An 18,134-nucleotide genomic window follows, 5' to 3' on the forward strand; every position below is an offset into this window, starting at 1 on the left:
AAAAAAAAAGAAAAAAGAGGAGCTATCTGGTTGGAGGAGGCAGAGGTTAAACTACTCTCTGACCAAATTCCATGAATCTTACAATCCCCACTTCCACCTTTCAGGGATCCTGAGATGTGTTTAAAGCCTTTGGCTTGGCCGGGAGCGGTGGCTCACTTCCGTAATCCCAGCACTTTGGAAGGCCGACGCGGGTGGAACTCGAGGGCAGGAGATCGAGACCATCCTGGCTAACATGGTGAAACCCCGTCTCTACTAAAAATACAAAAAATTAGCCAGGCATGGTGGCAGGCGCCTGTAGTCCCAGCTACTTGGGAGGCTGAGGCAGGAGAATTGCATGAACTTGGGAGGCGGAGCTTGCAGTGAGCTGAGATCACACCACTGCACTCCAGCCTGGGCGACAGAGCAAGACTCCGTCTCAAAAAATAAATACATTAATTAATTAATTAATTAAAATAAATAAAAGCCTTTGGCTTAAAACTTAAAACGTACCGGCTGGGTGTGCCTGTAATCCCAGCACTTTGGGAGGCTGAGGAGGACGGATCACTTGAGGTCGGGAGTTCGAGACCAGCCTGGCCAACATAGTGAAACCCCATCTCTACTGAAAATATAAAAGTTAGATGGGTGTGGTGGCGTACACCTGTAATCCTGCTACTTGGGAGGCTGAGGCAGGAGAATCACTTCAACTCAGGAGGTAGAGGTTGCAGTGAGCCAAGATTGAGACATTGCACTCCAGCCTGGGCGACAGAGCCACACTCCATCTCAAAACAAAACAAACAAACAAACAAAATATATATATGTGTATATATGTGTGTGTATATATATGTATGTGTGTATACATATATATATGAAGACAATATATCAGTTTCATCAAAAATCCTCCTCTCATTGAGCCATTGCTCAGCCATGAAATTCAAAAACTCATCTAGAGAGGCCAGGTGCAGTGGCTCATGCCTGTAACCCCAGCACTTTGGGAGGCTGGGGGCAGGGGTGGGTGGGTCACTTGAGGTCAGGGGTTCGAGACTAGCCTGGCCAACATGGTGAAACCCCATCTCTACTAAAAATACAAAAATTAGCTGGGCCTGGTAGTGGGCGCCTGTAATCCCAGCTACTGGGGAGGCTGAGGCACGAGAATCACTTGAATCTGCGAGGTGGAGGATGCAGTGAACCAAGATCGCACTACTGCATTCCAGCCTGGGCGTCAGAGAGAGACTCTATCTCAAAAAAAAAAAAAAAAAAGAAGGCCGGGTGCGGTGGCTCAAGCCTGTAATCCCAGCACTTTGGGAGGCCGAGACGGGTGGATCACAAGGTCAGGAGATCGAGACCATCCTGGCTAACACGGTGAAACCCCGTCTCTACTAAAAAATACAAAAAACTAGCCAGGTGAGTTGGCGGGCGCCTGTAATCCCAGCTACTCGGGAGGCTGAGGCAGGAGAATGGCATAAACCCGGGAGGCGGAGCTTGCAGTGAGCTGAGATCCGGCCACTGCACTCCAGCCCGGGCGACAGAGCGAGGCTCCATCTCAAAAAAAAAAAAGAAAAAAAGACTATTTGCTTGCTATTATCTACTGTCAGACCCCCATGATTTTAATAACAAAAGTAAGGTCAATGTATTATTTAACGTATTTCTAAAAAGAGACTGAGAAGTCCCAAAAGAGTTTCAAGATTTGGTCCAAAAGCTCAATTCTGCATAATGTGTTATAGTCTAAAAATAGACCAAAGAGCAAACAAAGGTATCCTTGGAATTCTTATTATAAAGTCATAAGTTTGGAGGAAACAAGGATCTTAGTGCAACTGCCCCATTTTTATGGAAGAAGAATCCCAGGCCCAGAGTAATTAATTCATAAAGGCATTGTGGACAGGGTAAAACCACAGGTTTTGCAGTCATCTTTGTCAATTAGTAGTTAGGTGCCTGGAAAAGCTATTCAATTCAACCTCAATTTTCTCACGTATAAAACCAAGATTCTTCAATTCAGCAAATTCTATTCAACAACTATTTGTTGTATGTCAACCATGTGAAAGGTACTGTGTTAGGCAGTAATGATGCAATGGTGACCAAGACAGGCAGTCTCTGGTTTTTCAGGTACTAGCAGTGAAGCAAGGAAAGCAAGCAGTAAACAATTACTTAGAATAACTATGATTAGTGCAGTAAGACAGGAAGTATCGGGAACTATATGAGCACACTGCAGGAGGCTTCCAGAAAAGAAGCAGAGAAGGCTTCCCTGGGGGAAACAGAAATAGTAGTATCCACATCAGAGGAAGTAAAAATGCTTCCTTCACTTACTTTGACACAAAGTAGGTGCCTAATTGTTGCTATTTTCAGTCCCTGAAAAATTATTTCCGGAAAAAAAAGAAACACCATTTATTTAATATTATAAGTTCTCTCACTTTTTTTTTAAGCAACTTAATCAGCTGAAAATGCACAAAAATTGGATGAAAAAGTAGGAGTAAAAATACAGAATAAGAATTTCTAGGATGTTGTTCCTATTCATCTCCCTTTATCATTAAAGTGCAATGGGACTGGGACAGGAAAATTGCTGTATAGAAATCACTATTAGCTGAAGGCATCACATCCTCTATTTGAAGGTCAACTAAAAACAGGGCTCAAAATCAATTTGGGGAAGCTTGCACTATTTACCTATAAAAAGAGGTTAGAGGTCAGTTGCACAACTCAGTAGCTAGGTGACTCTGCAATTAAAACACAATTAAAATTAAGTCTGCCAATAAAAAAAGTATGCTGTAAATGCATCCAGCACTGTGAATGTAATTACTTTACAAAACTGCTTTCAGTTAACTTTTCAGTAGGGGAAGTGTTTTTAGAAAATTGATCAAATTAATTAATTGCTATACTGCCATTAAAATTGATAATCTTAAGAGTAATTAAGGAATATGGAAAAATTACCCATTTACTGTTAAATTTTTTAAAACTCAGAAAATTTGCATATTAATTATAATAACTGTGAGGAAATATGTATGCATGTGAACAAAGATGAGACGAGAATATGTAAAAAATGAAAATTTCACATGAGATTATGGGTGACATTTTTATGTGTGATATTCACAAGTTTTCTTTTTCTTTTGTGTTTTTTTCCTTTTTGTGGAGAACAGAGTCCCATTATGTTGCCCAGGCTGGTCTTGAACTCTTGGGTTCAAGTAATCCTCCCACCTCTGCCTCCCTGTGTTGGGATTACAGGCATGAGCTACCCTGCCTAGCCTACAAATTTTCTTTAATATTGTTATCACATTGCTTTATTATAAAGTACCACAAACAATACTTTCAAGACCCTAAAATTGCAAATAGACTAAAATATTTCTATGGCCAATGTATGACCAATATTTCTATGGTCAAGCTGGAAACAAAGTTTCTTTTCTATTATTAAGGCAAAAAACATGGCTACATAAAGGATTTTCCAGTGCTGGCTTCCACAGCACAAATACTAAAATTGGAACCATGCAGAGAAGATTAGCATGGCCCTTGGGCAAGGATGACATGCAAATTTGTTTAAAAAAAAAAAAAAAGGAAAGGAAGGGAGGGAGGGAGGAAGAGAGGAAAGAAGGGAGGAAGAAAGAAAGGAAGAAAGAAAGACAAGAAAGAGAAGGAAGAGAAGGGAAGGACGGGGAGGGGAGGGGAGAGGAGGGGAGGGGAGGGGAAGAGAGGGGAAGGGAGGGGAAGAGAGGGGAAGGGAGGGGAGGAAGGAAGGAAGGAAATAACAACAACAAAAAAGGATTTTCCAGGGAAGCAGGAATCCCTCAGTATGTAGCATTCAGGTATAGTTTTTGGAGCTCTGAGAAGTCAGACTGGCTCTAAGAGCCCTCAAGACCACCCAAACACAATCTCCAGGGTGTAGATCTAGACTAGCCAGTTACCATATATCTATCTGTATACTGGATCTTCTCCTGAGGGTAGGATACCCTTCAATCAACTTATGATTCTGAACTCATCAAAACAATTGATTTTTACAATTTTACAATTAATGTTTCTCTACAAAAAAGCATTTTAGTAAAGCAAAATGTGTTTCATCACAATCTAAAAAGTTTAAGAGTTCTTATCCAAGTTCTTCTTTTAGATCAGAAAGAATATCTATTTAGCTATCCACTATATTCTCAGGGCCCAAGAAAATACTTACTAGGACCCCAATAATGTTTGCTAAAAAATATCTTTAGGCCGGGCGTGATGGCTCACATCTGTAATCCCAGCACTTGGGGAGGCTGAAGTGGGCAGATCAATTGAGGTCAGGAGTTCGAGACCAACTTGGTCAACATGGTGAAACCCCGTCTCTACTAAAAAAAATACAAAAATTAGCAGAGTGTGGTGACGGGTGCCTGTAATCCCAGCTGCTTGGGAGGCTGAGGCAGGAGAATCACTTGAACCCAGGAGGCAGAGGTTGCAGTGAGCCGAGATCGCTCCACTGCACTCCAGTCTGGGTGACAGAGTGAGACTCCATCTCAAAAAAAAAAAAAAATTAAATATAGCTATACTATGTATTATTACATACATTTTACTTCATTAAACACTCATTTATAGAAGAGCTATAAAAACAATTGTGCTTGATTTACCATAGATTACTTTGGATGGTAAAATTCTTAATAAAAATTACCTTAGTCAAGAATATTAAAACATCCTTGAATCTAAAACATTCTATTAAAGTATAGCAATGAACATTCAATAAACATTTACTAACATCTAAAATGTTATTGTAATACATCAGTTTTATATATGAATTGAGTATATTTAAATTTGTGGATTACTTAAGAGTAAAACAAGGGAGAGCAAACATTCAAAGAATGATTTTGGCAGTGAAATTCAGGAGAAAAGGGTATAGTTACTATAAAGACAGCAAATGCAAATTTGTACTTAGAATCATTACTTCTCTGTTTTATGAGAAAACTATACTTTAATAGTGTTCTACTACATTTTTTAAAAAATTAAAAAGTCCTCGATGTAATACACTAAGAAGTTAGTGGACTGTTTCAAATTCTATGCTTACTACTACTAAAAAAAGTCTAAAATATTTTATCATTAAGCAGAGCCACAACTGCACTGAATTTGCAAGCTTCTGGTTTTTCTGGCTGTCTTGGACTTCAAATTAAATGATTAACAGATAACAATATGTTGGCCTAGTTAGCCACAAAAGCATGTTATTTGGTAAGACTTTATGCGAATAAAAACGAACTTTTTTTTTTTTTTCTTGAGACGGAGTCTCACTCTGTTGCCCAGGCTGGAGTGCAGTGTTGCGATCTTGGCTCACTGCAACCTCTGCCTCCCAGGTTCAAGCAATTCTCTGCTTCAGCCTCCCAAGTAGTTGGGATTACAGGTGCCTGCCACCACGCCTGGCTAATTTTTGTATTTTTTTAGTAGAGATGGGGTTTCACCATCTTGGCCAGGCTGGTCTTGAACTCCTGACATCGTAATCCGCCTGCCTCGGCCTCCCAAAGTGCTGGAATTGCAGGCGTGAGCCACTGTGCCTGGCCACTAACTTTGTTTTTTATACCAATTCTGGGTCAAATAAGAGCATTTAGAGCTGGGCGAGGTGGCTCACGCATGTAATCCCAGCACTTTGGGAGGCTGAGGCGGGTGGATCACCTGAGGTCAGGAGTTCGAGTCCAGCCTGGCCAACATGGTGAAACCCCGTCTCTACTAAAAATACAAAAATTAGCTGGCATCGTGGCATGCACTTGTAATCCCAGCTACTCGGGAGGTTGAAGCAGGAGAATCACTTGAACCTGGGAGAAGAAGGTTGCAGTGAGCCGAGATCATGCCATTGTACTCCATCCTGGGCGACAAGAGCAAAACTCTGTCTCAAAAAAAAAAAAAAAAGAGCATTTAGAAGATACCATAGTTTTTAGGGATCATGTTAATTTTGATGTAGCATCAAAACTAAAACTGTTCTTAGGTAGCAAAAACATGCACATGGAGAATCCCTCGGAATCTGCATTTGTATATATACCGAGAATGTTTAGGATTCTGTATTCTATTTAGTGTCACTTCTCTCTCTCTGAATCAAGAGTTCTGTTTAGCCAGTTGAAAATACTTTAACACGTTTGTATTAAACTAAAAGTTACAATTACACAAAAATCACGGAATGCCTAAACAGTACGAACAAAGAATGAGGTCAGATTAAAACAAAAGGTACCCACTGTGTTAAAAAAAAATAAAGGTTACTTTTACACAATTAAGGTATTTTCAAAGTTAAAATGTAAAAATAAAAATAAAATGTTAAAATATTTAGAAACATCAAGTTCTTAAAAAATTAAATTAGGAATTTGACAACACAAATTTATATCCACAGCAGATGTTCTTAACGATTGCTGGTAACCTAGAATCACTACCTGAGAGATAAATCTCAAGAAAACTGCCAAAAAATAGTTTCAAGACAACAGAAAATCAAGTATTAAAGTGAATATACAAACAGGAATAAAAATAGTAAAAGTGAAAGCATCTAAGAAATTGTGGTCAAAGATAACCAAATGTCAGAGGATACCTTTGCTAATGCTAATTAAGGCTGAAAGGTAAGAAACCCTATCCTGTCTACCTGTTTTTTTCCATCTGAAAAAGCAGACCTTAATGACACTAAAGATTAAAAGAAGAATCCAAACTGGACAGATTTTTTCTGGCAAGCTCCAACCACAGATTGGAGGAGTGAAATCTCTTTTTGAAAGGTCTCTCCCGAGGACACTAACATCCTAGTTTTCTCCGCACAGCTGGCAGGTAGGTAGGTAGGTATGTAATACATTGAAAGTGATATATAAACTAGCAGTATCATGAAATATCTTATCTTGTGAAGAGTTTGTGAACGTGATCAAAAAGTAATTTTCTGCCGAAAACAATTTTTCCCTACTTCTCTCAAGAAGGTGTGTTAAGTCTTTTACAGACAGTCTAACACAAGAATGCTATTCTCAGTTCCAAGTGAGATTATCTCTGAAGACTGAAAAACCATTCATCTGGTCATTATCTTCTCTATTTATAAAGGTAAGGTAACTGTTACCCACTTCACTGAGGATATAATAATTTGATTTTTCAAAATACTTTGAAAGATAATAGTAATCAGTATTGGCAGTATCAACTTAAAAGAACTCTGTTATCAATTTTTTAAAAATGAAAACTACCACATTAATGTTTATCAAATCTTTCCTAGTATTTTCTGGAATCATCTAAAATAACAATTGGATAAATGCTTCTTATAAAAGCCAATTAATTAATCAGATAAAATATAAAAGCAATTATGTACAAATATATTCAAATATATATATACATTTTTAACGTCACACAGGTAATGTGCCAGTGTCATAACAAGGTTTGAGAAAGGCACATTTCACACGTGAGCATGAAACCCAACCATCACACTTATGAACTACAAAAGGATCAATATTCAAATATTTAGGTTTTGGTATGGTTAATATAAGTAAGAGTATTTAATATTCTGACTCTTATAATTAACTATTATTAGTAGCGTATGTTTTGAAAATATAGTTTCAGGATTTGTTCTTGAACATCCTGAAGCATTTTTCTGGATATAGGTAAAAGCATAGCAAAATTTCTAGATCAATTTCCCCACACCAAAGGTACATTTTGTCTTGTTTACCTCTGTTATCACAGCACTTGGTATAGTGCCTGACACCGCAGATTTCATCAAATACTAAGTTTAAAATCAATTATAAATATACCATATAAGCTTTATTATGAAGTGTGATGCTGTCTCTTTTGAAATTAAAGCAGTCCTATAGTTATAGCTCTTAAAATTTGAAAGTATATTAAAAAAAGTGTTAACATATGTCTGCTGCTTTTTAAGGAAAGCTTTTAAAAACTTCAGCCAAATATAGTATCATGGAATCTAAAGTGAGTACATTCAGTATCTGAGTTTTACCATACCAAAACAATGAAACACATACTTGCCACAGCTTCCTTAGCATTCTGTTCTTGAAATGGAAGGGTATCCCTTCTAGTTAGATGTTTAGCTCAGGCCATCATCACCAACAGGTCCAAAGCAGCTGTCTGTCTTCTCCTACAAAAAAATTCACATTTTATTATTCTAGATATAATTTAGCCTTAGGAAATTTCTACAATTTATGGCTTAGTTTTTAATAAATAAATGTAATTTTGGAAAAAAAAAAGTTTATTCCCTCATCAAAACTTTAAAAGAACCATTTAAATACCAATCCTAATATTGGTAGGAAACACAAAAACTACACATTAAAAAATTCTATTTGTATTATACAGAACAACCAAATAACTACTACACCATTTTCAATAAAATTTCAAAATGTGAATCTATGCCATCTGTAAAGTGAAAATTGAGATGTAGAAATTGGGAGTTCTTTAAAATGAGTATATAGGCCAACGCAGTGGCTCATGCCTGTAATCCCAGCACTTTGGGAGGCCAAGGCGGGCAGATCACCTGAGGTTGGGAGTTCGAGACCAGCTTGACCAACAAGGAGAAACCCTGTCTCTACTAAAAATACAAAATTGGCCAGGCATGGTGGCGCATGCCTGTAATCCCAGCTACTCAGGAGGCTGAGGCAGGAGAATCGCTTGAACTGGGGAGGCAGAGGTTGCAGTGAGCCGAGATCGCACCATTGCACCCCAGTCTGGGCAACAAGAGCGAAACTCTGACTCAAAATAAATAAATAAGTATACAAAGGTTATGAAGACAATTTAGTTAAACTAAGAAATGGAAGTTGTTGTATATGTTTATGTGTTTGTACATAAACCTAGTGACATTTGTATCCTAATTTATTACGTTAATCAGAATGGAGAGGATTATTAATGCTGACAACACAAGCCAAAACAAGTTAAACAAACTAGTAGTATTTGATCTGTAAACATGGGATTATCTAACAGAATGACTGGTGTTTAGCCATGTCGTTTTTGCCTGAAAGCTACTACCAAATGGCTTTACAATCAGTGCACTGTGAAGCATTAATATCATGCAATCAAATAAATAGAAAATAATTGTCTGAAAATTCAATTACTGTCCAAATATGTTGTAGTATATAACCTAGAGCAGTTAAACCAATCAGAAAAGTTTAATAAAGCTACAACTGCTTCTCTTACTAGAACAGTCATAAATAACACTTTTGAAGGGTTAAAGCATTTTGGTTGTATTCTTTTTTTTTTTTTTTTTTTTTTGAGACAGAGTCTCGCTGTGTCGCCAGGCTGGAGTGCAGTGGCGTAATCTCGGCTCACTGCAACCTCTGACTCCCTGGTTCAAGCGATTCTCCTGCCTCAGCCTCCCGAGTAGCTGCGATTACAGGCATGCACCACCACGCCCAACTAATTTTTGTATTTTTAGTAGAGACAGGGTTTCACCATGTTGGCCAGGCTGGTCTCAAACTCCTGAGCTCAAGTGATCTACCCGCCTTGGCCTCCCAAAGGGCTAGGATTACAGGCGTGATCCCTAACTGGCCTTTTGTTGTATTCTTTAAGCACTATTCTCTGTAAACTATAATGAATAAATATTAAGGAAGATTATTTTCCCAATTAACCTTATTTTTTTATTCCTGCTACTATTACAGGTTTATGAAGAAACTTCTCACATCAAGAAATAATGTAAATACACCAGTCCTCTAGTAAAATATCTCTAGATTAAGTTAAAACTTAGGCTGAATAAGTACACTATTTTTATGAAAAGCAAAAGAGCATTTTCCTGGTAGGCCCAGTGAAGCATCTTGTTATCTCTGTAGCCTGGGACTCTACAATTTCATTTCCTGGTATCTCCTTGTTCTGCCACTCGTTAGCCATCAATCTACGGATGTGGACTAGAAAAGAAGATAGGAAACAGCTGCCAAAGAGGGAAGGTTATTTTCCAAAATGAATTATTAATACTGTAGGAAAATGGTAACCTATTTCAATCCATTCTTAAAATCACACAGTAATTGTAAGATATTTTACCGAATGAGTCTCTTAAGAAGAGCTGCCAAGACATGTAAAGACACAAGGATACCAGAGGAGCAAAAATGAGCTCATCAGTGCTTTTGAATGAAAATCCGAGTTGCCTGATGTTAAGTTCCTGATACTGGGATTACTTCAGAACATTTCTATCTAATTCAAAGTATTTTTCTTAATTTAGTATGAGTGAATTCCAAAAATTAAAGAGCTCATCTCAGCTATATACATTATATAATAAAACAGAACAAGCTGTTCTGGTAGTAGATGGATTACAAAAAAAGACCAAGAGCCTGAAAAATTTGGAACAGACTGGGTTCAAATCCAGCACTGCCACTTACTAGCTGTGTGACTTTAGACAAATGGCTTAGCCTATTTGTGCCTCAGCCCTGTCATCTACAAATGGGGCTAGTAATATTAATAGGATACTACTTACTTAATAGGGTGGTTGTGAGGATTGAAATAGGTAACACATGTAAAGTTTCTGGAATACTTCTTGGTACTCAGAACACAATGAATGTTAGCAAAGAAATCTTTGTTTAAAATTTGCTAACTGTTGACAAGTGATAAAATACTTTAAGAATCTGGGTAACAACCAACCAGCAAAATGTATTTGCCATTTCATACCTTTGAGCATATTAAATCATGCTGGAACAAGTTGGCTTCAATAGGCAGGTATTAATCAATCAAATTTAACCTCTCCCCCACAAACATTTTCTGACCTTAGCTTCAAAATGAATCATTACTGTATGACATATTTAAGGGGTATTTCATAGAACTAGCAAACATCTGATGTAAGTAATTTTATCATAGTAACGAGCAGAAATTGTTTTCATGATCCTCCCCACTCCCAAGTACAGCCCATGTCTAGCAAAGTTTTAACAAACTTCTTTTTAAGAATATTGGATTGTAAAAGAGAATAAACTTAGGATAGAAGAAAAACATAATTATGAGTTAAGTGCTTAGAAATATCAGAACCTCCTATCTTCTTTCATTTCTCACTAAAAAACAAAAAAGGAAAAGACTTTTAAGAAGGGGAAAAAGGATTAGAAATCTTGAGAAATAGGAAATCGCCAAAATTTAATGAAAGAGTTATTTTATTTACAATAATATATGATATGGCTATGACTTCAATATTTTAATTTTGTTAAGATAAATTCTGATTTTTTTTTAAATCTAAAACTAAGAACTGAAAATTAAAATCTTGCATTAAAAATTATTTATTTAGCGAATGCAGTGGCTCACGCCTGTACTCCCAGTATTTTGGGAGGCCAAGGCGGAGGACTGCTTGAGGCCAGGAGTTTGAGACCAGCTGGGGCAACACAGCAAGACGTTATCTCTACCAAAAAAAAATTAAAAATTAGCCGGGTGTGGGTGACACATGACTGTAGTCCTAGCTATTCGAGAGGCTGAGGAGAGAGGATTGCTTGAGCATAGGAGATTGAGGGTGCAGTGAGCCATGATTATGCCACTGCATTCCAGCCTGGGCCACAGAATGAGACCCTGTCTCAAAAAAAAAAAAAGTATTCAATTGGCTCCCTTGACTAAACATCATTCTTAAACTGCTCATGTATACTTATTTTCCAAAGTATGTCATCATATTTGTTTAGACCAAAGGTATACAGTCTTACCTCTTAAATTGGAAACCAATTGTATAAAATGCCAAGATTAAGTATCTTTTAAGATCAAAACGTGGCAACTACCTAAAAATTTACATATTACTATTTACTTTAAGAATATCCTGTATAAAATGCAGATCTCCAGAATGTAAACTCAATGTATATTCTGATTAATAATCTAAGTCAGCAACTTCAGTCATGCAAATCTGGTTATTCATGACTACAAATATATCAGAGCAACAAGGATACAATAAAATTTATCAGTAGTAGTATAGAAACATTGACTCTTATTCTAAAGACAGTAGCAGTTTCAAAAACAGAAATATAACTTACTTTTGAAAATACGTATGATTATTTAAAAGGATTTTAAGTTCAAAAAATTTAGTCTTAACAGTAAATGTGCTTATCACAACATAAATAAATACTTACAATGGTTTAAAAAATGTGTATTACTGGCTAGCACCATAAACAGTACAACAGATAATTCTAAAAATCTCTCTGAATAATTGCATTGACTATCATATTAGATTAAAAACTAGATGCTGAACTTTCAACACTGTTAATTTAAGTAAAGTCTTTTGGGCCCAAATCCACAATGCTGCAACACAAATAAAAGGGTTATTTCCTCAGCAACATTTGTGATCATTTTAATAATTTTAAAAGCATTTTCATTTAAATATTAAGTTATAATTTACAGCAAACTAAGTCTCAAATATCACATTTTATGCTTAATTAGCATAAGAAATATAATACATCATAATGTAACCTTTCCACCTTAATATAAAATAATACAAAAGGGAGAAAAATCTTCAAAATTAACCACCTCTCCTATGCTATTAATTTCGCTAATAACTGTAAAACTTTGTCCCCATTTATTAAAAAAAAAAGAATTTACGATTATCATTAAAGGTGAAATAATTGCTACATCATGCATGAACTACCTCCCAAATCCAGTGAAATAATAAGCTTAGCTATAAAGGAAAGAAATGTACTAATGAGTGTTCACTAGCACAGACACATTTATGTTTTCGGCTTTAGCATATTTTCAAACCATCTGGCATTAATGCCTCTCTGGTTCACCCAGCCTAATCTGTTCAGAATTGAATATAAAACTAGAGCTACATGCACACTGAGGAAACCAAAGAACAGCACACATGCATACAATGTTCCAAATGTGAAGTTCTAAACTAGTTTATACTTGAACTCTATCTTTAAAACATTTCCACTGAAGACGTTAAAGTTCTTTTGAAATTACAAGAATGGTTCAAGAAATCTCTATGAATCATCACTATCATCAGTTACCCAAGTATTACTCTTTCTCATTTTAATCCTGATTGTTAAATAAGGAATCTGAAGAGGTACTTCAACAATAAAGATTCATTGGTAACTGAAATGCTATCATTTTGTATCGAAAAGCTCCACGATTATACATTTTACTTTGTATAAAATTAGTCTGCTTAGCCCTCAAATGCTTTGGGAAAGGAGAGAAAAACTAAAAGGAAAAAAATATTCATGAAAGCCCTTTTCCTTTTATGTCCTGTTCCCGCATTATTGTCAATGGCAGCACTCACATTTCTTTTGCTTAAAAATCAGGAGTCAGAATTGCTACTTTAGAAATTAAAATAATCGATGGGTATACTAGGGTCAATTTCCCTGTTAAAACCAACTCCTGCTCACCTTCACTCCCAACAAAAAAACGAATGACTTTTTCAGAATAATTTTTCATACACAAAGATAATTAATGTAGCACCATACAACACAAATTAAAGCTTTCAGACAAAGACTGAGAAACAATGACCAATACCAACAAATCTAAAGTGCTCTTATATATGTATACACACAACACACACCCCAAACCAAATATTAACTGTTCCTGGGGGAAAACTGCTTCTTCCTCCCTAACCGTGAACCGCTGTATATTTTCCAATTTTGTTATTTTCCTTTTTCTGCTATCACATTAACCTCCAAAAGAATTGCTTAAGTTACATGGAATCCCAGCCTAATCACATCACAACTTCTCTCTCAGCCTTTTCTTACGTTTTTCTCTCAAAGATTATCTCTTCGCATTTTTTTTTTTTTTCTAATAGCTGGGTTGAGTTGACAGAAAGGGCTGTGGAATTCCTGCTGTCCGATGTCTTCCCTGTATTTCTCTTTTCTCATCCCTAGTCCCTGTTCTAATTCCCCTGCCTGCTGTTTCTCATTGACGCCTTCCCAGCTGCTGGATCCTTCACTAACCTAAGCTAAGGATATCAAATTGGAATCTTTTCCTTCTCAGGGGCTATGCTCTTTCCTCACAGTTACCCACGGAGGAGAGAGGACAGGAAAGGTACTAAAACAAAGAATTGCCAAGTCCCTTTACCTCCAACTTTGGTGTAAATATATAAGGAAAGGGCATCTGCCAGGGCTCTTCTTTCCTGCCCTTAGACTTTGTTCCTCTCAAACCTCTCCTTCCCAGCCTTTTATTCCCCTTGAGGAATTAGCAGATTGTTCACTGTGGGCCCTAAGGCTTGGAGGATTCCCATGGGTCAGCCCCCACACCCCCCCGCCCCTACCATCCTCTTTAATTAACTTCTCCCTAAATCCCAGGGCTTCCTCACAATCGTAATATGGTTCTTAAGGACTCAACTCCCAGTCTTCCCCAAAGTTGGGACATGGCCTGGCCCCGAAACGGGTGCGCACAGCCTTCCTTGAACTGGAGGTAAGGACTTCTCCCGAAGGGTTTGCTCGGGCTCCAACCTCAGTCAGTGCGCTCAGCTCCAGCAAGAGAATCTCTCCTTACCCTCAGGGAGACTGAGTCCCCACGAAGTAGCCACACGCCCCCGGAGGACAGCGCTCCCGACCTCTCTAGGACTCCCAACATCACTGGGGTGCTCCCTCCGGCGGCGCCCTCCGCTGGGAATACGCAGTCTTCACTCCCCTCAACAATCCTAAGTTGCTCAGTCCTCACCAAGGCAGGGGGCTGAGATTTTCCCTCCAGAAAGCCCCCCGCCCCCAAGCTCTTTCGGTGGCGGAGACACCCAAAAAGAGCGAGGGAGGCTGTGGGTCTGTCCCTCTGCGGCGACTGCCCAGCCGCGAGACAGGCCCAGTCCGTCCCCTTGGACGCCCGGCGCCGGGTCCACCACGCCACCGGCCGCCGCGAGCGGGCTCAGCCCCAGGGGTCTCTGCTGTGAGGTCACCCTCCTCCCGCCGGGCCCCGCGCCACTCGCCTTTCCCGTGCCGGTCGCGGACTCTGCGCTCCGGTTCCCACCCGCAGCCCAGAGTCTCCAGGCCCGCTGGTCGCGGGGCCGGCTCACGCCACTACCTGCAGGGGCCGCCGCGCCTCTCAGCGCCACGCCGCCGCCATCTTGCATTTCAAACCGGCTGCACTTTTCAGGGAGTCAACTCTGACCTGTGAACCCTAAACCCGGAACCGCTCGGCGGGCCCGCAAAGGGGCCTCAGCAGCTCGGTGGCCCCGCAGAGCGTGGGGACCCAGGGTGGGGGTGCGAGGAGAGGCGCGCGCCCCAGCGGCCGTCGGGGGCGGAGGGGGAGGGGAGAGAGCCGGTCAAGGAGGGGCCCTCCCGCGCGCGCGTCCTCCGCGCGCCCCCACCCCGTACAGCGCCGGGCTCTCCACGCCCAGACCCTGCTACTCCACTGCGGTCCGACCCCGGCCCCTAGTCCGGGGATTGGCGCACCGCGGGAGGTAGGGAGCCGCCCCGCCCCCCTGTCAACAGAAGCCCCGCCCCAGGCGGCGGAAGCCCCGCCCTCTGTCAGGAGAAGCCCCGCCTTCCCAGGGCTCGAAATGGCCCCGCCCTTTGCCGGCGACCGCTCCGCCCACTGTCGACGGAAGCCTAGTCTTCTCTCGGGTCAGCACAGAAGGCAGCCCCGCCTTCCTTGCACTCCGCCTTCCTAATGTCACTGCTGGATCGTGAGAGGTAAGCATGCTGGCTTCTACTGAAACGCCCCTTGTCATCACACGCCTATCCCCAGGGGAGACACGACCCAGGCCCCGCCCCTTTGGGCGGAAGCCCCGCCCCTCCAAGACCGCCGCGAGTCCGGCTGGGAACCCCGTGCCCTGACAGATGTCGCCGCGCCCCTTGTCAGCGGTAGCTCCACCTCTCCTCGCTCCTCCGCAGGCCGCAGCTCCACCCGCTGACACCGAAAGTTCAGTTCAGCCGCAATTGGAACCGCCGAGTAAGGCGGAGCCGCCCTCTGTCCCTGAGCCGCCCTCCTCCCCTCGAACAGCCACTCTCTCTTCCCGAGACTTCTTTCCGAGTCCAGGGCTTCACATCTCGACGGCTTCCAGGGAACCAGCCCTGCAGCGGGGTCAGCGAGTGCCCGGGCTTTCGGGAACACCGCCCGGCGTCGCCGACCCTCTCCACTCACTTTCCCTTTCCCCCGCACCGCCGTCAGAACGAGGAGGAACAGAACCAAAGCGGAGAGCGGCAACTCACCCTCCAGCCGCTCCACACGCCGGGTCCTGGACGCTCGAGCGCTCCTGGGCCCCTTGACGTTCACTCCCCACCCCCATCCCAGTCGCGGACCCTTTGTGCAGAGCTCCGCTGAGCCACATTAATCCTAAAAGCACAGCAGAGCTCCGCTGAGCCACATTAATCCTAAAAGATGCAGTTGTTTCAAGTGGAAATATGATTTTTTTTTTTTTTTGAGACGGAGTCTCGCGCTGTCGCTCAGGCTGGAGTGCGATGGCGCGATCTCGGCTCACTGCAACCTCCGCCTCCCGGGTTCAAGCGTTTCTTCTGCCTCAGCCTCCCAAGTAGCTGGGATTACAGGCGCCCATCACCTGACGCTGGACTAATTTTTGTATTTTTAGTAGAGACGGTTTCACCATGTTAGCCAGGCTGGTCTCGAACTCCTAACCTCAAGTGATCCGCTAGCCTCGGCCTCCCATAGTGTTGGGATTATAGGAGTGAGACACCGCGCCTGCCCGTGGAATCTGTTGAAATCAGTGTTCTACAATGTTCTTTTTATTTATAGGTTTCATCTTAGAATCCTAAAACTTGTGTAGGATGAGGCTTAATCTTATAAGCAAAGGTATTCAACCCTGCCACATTCCACACCCTGTATTTACAACAAAAAATACAACACTGCTTTACTCCTCTGGAATTAAATTCCTAATGCATACTATCTCTACAAATAATACTATCTCTACAATGTAATGTTCTAATAAAGGTGAAAAAATAGAAAGTAGTTTATAATAAAATATGTACTAATATCAAGAAAAAATTTAAAATTTAACAGAGTTTTCACAATGCGAATACTCTGCCACCAATACAATGCAAAACAAAAACTTCCCCCCGCAAAACTTCAGTACGCCCCCAAGGGGCAGTACTGCCCTCACTGGGAACCTCTTTAGACCAAGGAAGGGTCTGGAAATGCTTCAAATAGAGAAATTCATTCTTTTGTCTACACATTTAATGACAAGTTTTCTTTTGTTCGTTTGTTTTTGTTTGTTTGTTTGTTTGTTTGAGACGGAGTCTTGCTCTGTCTCCCAGGCTGGAGTGCAATGGCGCGATTTTGGCTCACTGCAACCTCTGCGTCCCAGGTTCAAGCCATTCTTCTGCCTCAGCCTCTTGAGTAGCTGGGATTACAGGCACGCGCCACCACGCCCGGCTAATTTTTGTATTTTTAGTACAAACGGGGTTTCACCATGTTGGTCAGGCTGGTCTCGAACTCCTGACCTCATGATCTGCCCTCAGCCTCCCAAAGTGCTGGGATTACAGGCGTGAGCCACTGCACCCGGCCAATGACTAGTTTTTGTGTGTGCCAGTGTATGCCAGGCACTGTGGGAGATGTACGGCTGAGTTAGGCAACATTCCTGTCTTCCAGGAATGTACAGCCTAGTGGCCAAGCAAAAACAGTAGCATAAAGATGTCTCAAGTGAAAGGTAAGAAGAGACCCCTTTAGGGACGTGGAGCCCTTGACTGCAACTTCACGTTTTACCCCCACTTCCTCCCTTGCTTGCTTCTTCCTCCTCCTCTTCTTTAGCACTAGTTTATAGAGTCACTCCTCCTCCCTATAAGCTGTCTCCCTGGTTCACTGCCCAATGCCAGCAGCCCAGAATTCTCCCAGTTTTGGGTCATGCCCACAGGGCAATTCTGTCCAAGAAAACACAGTGCTGAGAACAATATCCTTAGCTGAATTGCTGCCAATTACTTGGTATCCTTCTACAAAGCAAGACTGTTATCATCACCACTCAAAAAAAAAAAAAAAAAAAAAAAAAAAAACTGGTTGCAGACTTAAGCAATATGAATATATGTTTAGCATAGCAGATTGTGCCAGCCCACATAAATCTGCTTAGAGATCAGCCTCGCAGAGGAACTTGTTTTTATTAAAATAAATTCATTTATAAAAATTGTAAATATGATGGATTTTAACAGCTGCGTGGCTCCAGAAGTTTTTTTTTTTTTTTTAAACCATGGATTGGCACAATTAGAATAGTCTAGATTTTTTTATGCATATGTTTTGCAGTTTGTCATACTCAAACTGGTATGGCAAAACTTCAGTACTCTTAGAGATAGAAGTTGTTCAGCAGGTTTTAAAAAGCACAGCACTTTTGCTATTCAGAGCCTCTTCCACCTTTGGAACAGTGAAAAAAAATATTGGTAGGAAATGAAGAGCTTTGGATAAAAAGTTCTAAG

At 40.9% G+C, this 18,134-nt stretch overlaps 2 protein-coding genes and 2 non-coding genes across 6 annotated transcripts in view; 2 read left to right on the plus strand and 2 right to left on the minus strand.

Annotated features, from left to right (window-relative positions):
• Positions 1–14,871, minus strand: part of ZHX1 (zinc fingers and homeoboxes 1) — a 27,103-nt gene extending 12,232 nt beyond the window's left edge. The window contains exons 1-2 of one of the 3 annotated variants that reach the window (XM_077942516.1): positions 14,705–14,869; positions 7,887–7,999 (exon numbers count right to left, since the gene is read on the minus strand). The gene's annotated coding sequence lies outside the window, so the exon portion shown is untranslated. 3 annotated transcript variants of the gene reach the window in all.
• Positions 3,410–3,516, plus strand: LOC114680456 (U6 spliceosomal RNA). Its single transcript, XR_003732681.1, has one exon. It is a non-coding gene; the product is annotated as a U6 spliceosomal RNA (small nuclear RNA).
• LOC114680520 (small nucleolar RNA U13) lies at positions 7,258–7,360 on the minus strand. Its single transcript, XR_003732737.1, has one exon. It is a non-coding gene; the product is annotated as a small nucleolar RNA U13 (small nucleolar RNA).
• On the plus strand, positions 14,284–17,720 carry LOC144330849 (uncharacterized). The gene is made up of 2 exons (XM_077944005.1): positions 14,284–15,410; positions 15,612–17,720. The coding sequence occupies exons 1-2, from the start codon at positions 15,388–15,390 to the stop codon at positions 16,039–16,041; spliced, it is 453 nt and encodes a 150-aa protein (XP_077800131.1). The 5' UTR covers positions 14,284–15,387; the 3' UTR covers positions 16,042–17,720.
• The last annotated feature ends 414 nt before the right edge of the window (positions 17,721–18,134 follow it).

Source organism: Macaca mulatta, chromosome 8 (genome assembly GCF_049350105.2).
Source record: "Macaca mulatta isolate MMU2019108-1 chromosome 8, T2T-MMU8v2.0, whole genome shotgun sequence".
Lineage (NCBI taxonomy): Eukaryota > Metazoa > Chordata > Mammalia > Primates > Cercopithecidae > Macaca > Macaca mulatta.